General features: G+C 41.5%; 1 protein-coding gene across 2 annotated transcripts in view; it reads left to right on the plus strand.

The window, feature by feature from the left end:
• LOC118326672 (atlastin-2-like) overlaps positions 1 to 4,174 on the plus strand; it is a gene marked incomplete at its 5' end in the record, with an annotated part of 7,191 nt that extends 3,017 nt beyond the window's left edge. Inside the window, 4 exon segments of one of the 2 annotated variants that reach the window (XM_035659709.1) lie at positions 293 to 364; positions 456 to 887; positions 1,322 to 1,336; positions 1,491 to 4,174. In XM_035659709.1, coding sequence (XP_035515602.1) covers positions 293 to 364; positions 456 to 887; positions 1,322 to 1,336; positions 1,491 to 1,601 — 630 coding nt within the window. 2 annotated transcript variants of the gene reach the window in all.
• Positions 4,175 to 6,215: the final 2,041 nt, after the last annotated feature.

Consider the following 6,215-nt stretch of genomic DNA (forward strand, 5'->3'; position numbering starts at 1 on the left):
TTGCATCACAAATGTAATTTTCATTAAAAAACGAAGTGAACAAAATAATTTGGTCTCTGTATCAACCACGTATTCTTCCATCTGGAGATTGCCTTCAGCCATATTGAGATTTTGATAAGATTGTGATTAATTGTGCGGCCTCACTCTGAGCTCTATTTAAACCATTTAAACATTTATGAATGTTTGTCTTAGTGTTGTTTATACATGCTGTGTCTACAGTAGATGTACATTAACAGCAGTGTGTCCATCAGATCAGTAATGTTGAACACACGTTTTGTCATCTGTTACCAAGGCAACAGCTGAAGCTAATAACCTTGCAGCTGTAGCAGGAGCCAAAGACTTGTACAACAAAAGCATGGAGCAGGTAACGCATCACTTCCTGGATTTGCCTGATATAGTTAACTTTCTGGTTTCAGTAAGACCTTGTGTTAACTCGTCGTGTGTCGCGTTGGCAGGTCTGCGGTGGAGACAAACCCTACATGTCCCCGACTGAGCTGGAGCGCCGTCACACAGAGCTGAAACAGGCGTCGGTGCGACACTTCCGCTCCGTCAAGAAGATGGGCGGCGAGGACTTCTGCCGGCGCTACCAGGAGCAGCTGGAGGCGGAGCTCGACGAGGCCTACGCCAACTTCAGCAAGCACAACGATGGCAAGAACATCTTCTACGCCGCGCGAACGCCCGCCACGCTGTTCGCCGTCATGTTCATCATGTACGTGGTGTCGCTGGTCACGGGCTTCGTGGGCATCAACTCTGTGGCCACGCTGTGTAACCTGGTGATGGGCGTGGCTCTCACGGCGCTCTGCATCTGGGCTTACGTCAAGTACTCCGGAGAGTTCCGCGAGGTCGGAGGAGTCATCGACCAGGTGGCTGAAACCCTCTGGGAACAGGTGAGAGGACGGGTTCTTTCTTAATATATATTAACATTGCCACAGTTCTCTTCACTGTCCCTCAATATTACAACATTAGTCCGTTTCATACGTTCCTTTTGATCTCATCTGACTTTGTTATAACAGCAGCTTGATGAGTAGGAACAGCTAACAGTTTACTTAAAGGTCCGGTGTGTAACATTGAGGAGGGTCTATTGTCAGAATATAATATTCACTTTTGTTACATGTTGAACTGCCATGTTTGTGTTTCATGGCCACTGTAATTTCTCCCCCGTGCTTGTAAAATCCTACACACTGGACCATCTGACTCCTGGTACACACTCTAGACAGTCTGACCGTTTCATAACGCAAACAGAAATCGCCATCCTCATCATCCTTTTCATCCTCGTCTTCCTCTAACCCTTCCTCTTTATTTCCTCTCTCAATGCCTCCAGAGGACTCCTCGAAAGGTGAGCGCAACCCCTCCAAACGTTCTGATTGGCTGTGTAGGTTGTTGTGTTTGGTGCAGTTGTGACATCAGCTGCAGCTTCCTGAACGTGAGCAGAAACATTTCAGTATGTTCACACACTTTCATCTGACCACCTCCTTGTCCTCTTCCTCCAGGTTTTCTCCAAACTCTTCGAAGTGGCCCGGAGTCGAGTCCCGTTGGGAAGCCTCATCCCAGCGCCGCGACCACGGCTCGCCTCGAACAACAACGTCAAGAAGAAAAACTAGCAGCAGTCATACGTACCCCCCTCTCCCTCTCCCTCTGCTGAGTTTTCAAACGGCGTTTTTAGGACGGTTTGAAATGTGTAAATCTGTTTTTGTTCCCTGACTGTAGATAATGGTTCCTCGCCGTGCTGGCGGTAGGTTTAAGGACTCGCTGTAGACCCGGACGAAGCAGTGTGATGTATTTTATTATTTGTCAGTGGGCGGGGTATAGGTATTTATTGGTGGGAGGGTCCATTATTCTATCACTGAGTGTCATCCCAGGTATGTGTTCACCTGTAGGACGACGACAACTCGACATTAATGATTCCCATCTATGTGAATGTATGAATGAAGAGCATGACCACTGACCCTCCTCACGGTTTCCCTCCTCTCCTCCATCCTGTCGTCTCCGTCAGGTTCGTTTCTGTCGCTGGGCGGCGTCACGAGGAGGAGTCACAACCAAAGTTTACAGCTTTACTCTTAAAGACTCTCTGACTGAGCGGACTGACAAGGTGTTTAAGACTTCTGGGAACAGCTCGGTTTCAGGGAAATCCCAGAATCATAAAGTCACATTTGTGTTTCTACATTCCTGCGCAGGTTGATCTCGTTTTATCTTAATGTCTGAATCAAAAACTCTACAGATCTGTCTGGAAATTGGAGGAAACAACAAATACATGCTTAAGCGTTGAGATTCATTCTCCACCACAAATCTGTGGTAAATATTCACATATATTCAAATATTCACACAGCTCTTCCTGGAGTGAAGGGAACGCACACGTTCTCGCTCCCAGCTCATCACATAAGGTTAACTACGCTTCAAACTCTGATGCTGTAGGTAACCTCGAGCATCATTTCCAGTCACTCAAGGATTTTGCTCAAGTGCTAGCATGGCTTTGGATGACGTTGATCGTGATTCCAACTTGACTAAGAAACCACAGCAGAAGACTGAGCTCAACTCGACATGTTTATTGCTTTATTTAAATCCACCAATCGTGAATAAATATGCAGGAATCGAATAATCGAGAAGTTCTCTAAACGTTCTCCTGCAGACAGTTAAGGCCTTTGCACACCAAGTTACGTATGCGTTTTTTAAATCCGTCATCCAATAGAAATTGTTACCCACAGAGTCCGATACGCTTCGTTTTAAAATTCACAATACGAGACAGTCATCATGCAGTGGTGTAGACTGGACTCAAGACTTTTCCTCTTGTCTTAGACTTGTTGGTCTTCACAAAGTCCAGCAAAATGTTTTAATGAAGTAACTTGGTGTGCAAAGGCCTTTACGGTTCCAAACCAGGTTTCCATGAGTTTGTCTGGGGAAGTAGAAGTGTGAGTGTGATGAGCTGAATTTCCCCAAAACCCTCTGAGCCCTGAAGTCGCCATCGAAATGTCAGTTGGTCACACGCTGAGTGGACGGACTTACAGACAGATGTGGTGCTGACCAACAGAAATGTGTGTAGTTGGTTAATTTTAGACCAGATCACGACTTGATTATTTTATTGTTATTTTGTAATTCTCAGTAATGACGAAATCATGACTTCAGTATTGACTTCATTTACTTTAAATCATTTTGAAGTGCAGAGCTTGAGTCGGGGACTTAGGAACTATTTCTTGACAAACAGTGTATCCTTCCACCACGGCTCCAGCTGTGTATTTAATGCACATGAGGTTGATGTTGATCTCAAATTTCCAAAAAAGTAAATGCACGTATTCACCAAAATGTCGAACTACTCCTTAAAGTCTTTAACTGTCTCCGTTATTATTTAGGGACATGAGACGTCTTTCCATATTTAACCTGGTAGTTCGTGATGATGATCCGCAGTCCTCTTGATCTGACTGCCTGACAAATGAAGCTTTTTAATGTTTTCGTCCAGTTTGACTGAGACCTGTAGATAATATTTAATTATTTAACTCAAGTGTTATTCCTTCTCCTGGATTCCTCCTCCTCCTCTTCATCTTGACAAATCTGAAGACTGAACCACCTCCTCCTGTTTTTAAAGCACCAGAAGCCGTTTAGTAAAACACTAAGAATCATGTCACACACTACTAACACTCCGCTTTCCGTTTTTAAAGCCAAAATCCGAGAATCGGACGAATGAAAGGTTCATTCCAAACGTCGACTGCCGTTTGGGGGTCGGACGCCATCAAGTTGTCGTTTTGCAGAGTCATATTTTCTTTCTTTTAATCATCATTCCATCCACAACATCACCACTGTGTGCTTTTTGTTTTTGTACAGTTTAGTTTTTTACAGCCTCATCCACACATAGGGCATGTGTATGAAATATATACATATATAAATATAAATTTTCTAGACCTTTTTGTAGCTGGAAGAACAACGGTTTGGGTGGTAGACCAGATTCAGCTCACTGGATGTAAAGGAATGCTTTCGTGATTTGTGGATATGTCTAATAAATTCCTTTTTTATATATATATTTGTAAATTTAGTCTGACATGAGCACTGCGATTCCACCCCCTGCTGGCAAAGAATGTTTATAATCTGGATCTTCTTTTCCCCTTTTTTGTCTTTTGTTGCATTTTAAAGTTATTTTCGTTAATTTATTTTTCAGTACAATATTAAACCAAACTCCTACAACACACACAGCGGTGTCCTCCTTTTTAAATGTTCTATTGTTGTCTTGCCGATATCTGGTAAGACATTGTAGACCCTACAGTAGAGCTAGAAGGATTAGTCGATTTATCAATTAGTAAAAAAATGCCAAATTCTTTAATTTTAGCTTCTCAAAATGTGAATATTTTCTGGTTTCTCTATGACAGTAAACTGAATATATTTGGGTTGTGGACAAAACAAGATATTTGAGGCCAAGGCCAAAAATGATAATCACAACAGGTTTTATCTCCTCAAAGAATTGACTCAACCTACCTACCTAAAATATAACAAAATACATTTACTAAACCTGGATCCCTAAAGATGGCAGTTACAACTATCTACAACAAGGACAAGTATACTACTTAGGAAAACTAGCACGAAAGGTTTGGAAGCCTAACAGAGCTGCTGCAGTTGGGTTTCTGTCACTGCAGGCGACCTACAGGCTCCCACTCCACACACTGTCTCAAATAAACACAGGTCAATATAGCCATGGCCTAGCAATGTGCTAACTAGCTCATTTACTTACTTAATTGTTAGTTAGCTAGTGTTTCGCTAACATTAGATAACCCAACATCTGACTGGGTGTGTTTTCCATGCATGAACAGACGCAAGGAAACAAGTAAATAAGGAGGAAATGTGCTTTTAGAGAATTGAGACCTCGTTTCCTCTGAAGCAACAGCTGATGATCTGATCTGACCGCTGTCAGTCGGCTTTAACAGCTGTAGAGACAGTTGGTGGAGTTTGTGAACAGTAAGTTACTCTTTAAGAACAACCTGCATTATAGTGATGAGCAGAGTGCAGTTGACGGGCTGGTTATAAAAATAAGGATATTCTGATTAGTATCGATTGGATTGAGGGTTTCCCCCCATTCAGAGAGAAGCTGTGCGCATTTAGACACGAGGCACAGCAGTTTAATAGATTATTCAAATCTCCGACATGCTGACAGGACCTAATGTTAATGAATGTTATTTGTTGTGTTATTTTACAATCTAACACAATATATATAGAATAGAAATGTATGTATAGGTATTTACCTATAGGTAAAAAATGGAAACAAAGAATGGCTTAATAATCCAGGTTATTCCACAATGACCACGTATTGCTCCTTAACGAATTTACTGCACATTAACCAGAGACATTGCAAGCAGCAGTTTGAATGACTAATGACTCAGAGTTGTTACACTCTGAGGGAGGGGTTAAAGAGTTTGATGGCCACAGAGCCAAGGACCTCAGCCGCCTCAGAAAATGGAGACGGCTTTGGCCCTTCCTGTAGAGGAACCTACGGTCTATTCCAAAGTCCATCACTCTAGATTCAAGTCTTCAGTCAAATGCTACCAAAATCCTCAGAGTCTTTGGATACTAGATGTTTCAGACAGTGCTGAGATTTGTCTAATGATGGGTCCGCAGTCACTATAAATGTCTTATTAGTGCTGTACACACAATGGTTTTGATCTTGCCAAATGTTTGATCAAACATCACCAAAATATTTGTTAATACAATTTTTCTTCAGAACAATAGGACCAGCATGTGGTCGGTTATTAAGCATTTGACATTTTTGGTAATAACTAATGAACCATTTGGAGTAAAAGAAACATTTATGTACACTAGTTCATTGGATTAACTAATATTGGCCACACCCATTTGTGCCTTAAAAACATTCCAGCATTTTGAATTTTTGAATTATTAATTTTTTTTTGCTTCTTTCTGCAAAACTTTTATCTGATCTTCACCGAGATCAGTGCATAACATATTTAGATGAAGCCAAACAAGATTTATATTTGTCTGTACCTAACTTTTGAAAGAGTAATAATGCACATAACAGGCCATAATTCTTAAATGCTGAATTGGATTGCAAACAAATTTGGGAATGTTGTACATAAAGCTACATTGCATGTGTGTGTAACATTTTGTACAATTCTACCGACAATAGCTCCAAAATACGGAGGACAGGACAGATACAGGTCAGAGGTCTGTACTGTTTATTTCATTCAAATATCTATCTATAAAGCAAGAAATCTCTGTCTGTCTCT

The sequence above is a fragment of the Morone saxatilis genome, unplaced genomic scaffold (assembly GCF_004916995.1).
Source record: "Morone saxatilis isolate NCDOM2014 unplaced genomic scaffold, NCSU_SB_2.0 Contig17, whole genome shotgun sequence".
Classification (NCBI taxonomy): Eukaryota; Metazoa; Chordata; class Actinopteri; family Moronidae; genus Morone; species Morone saxatilis.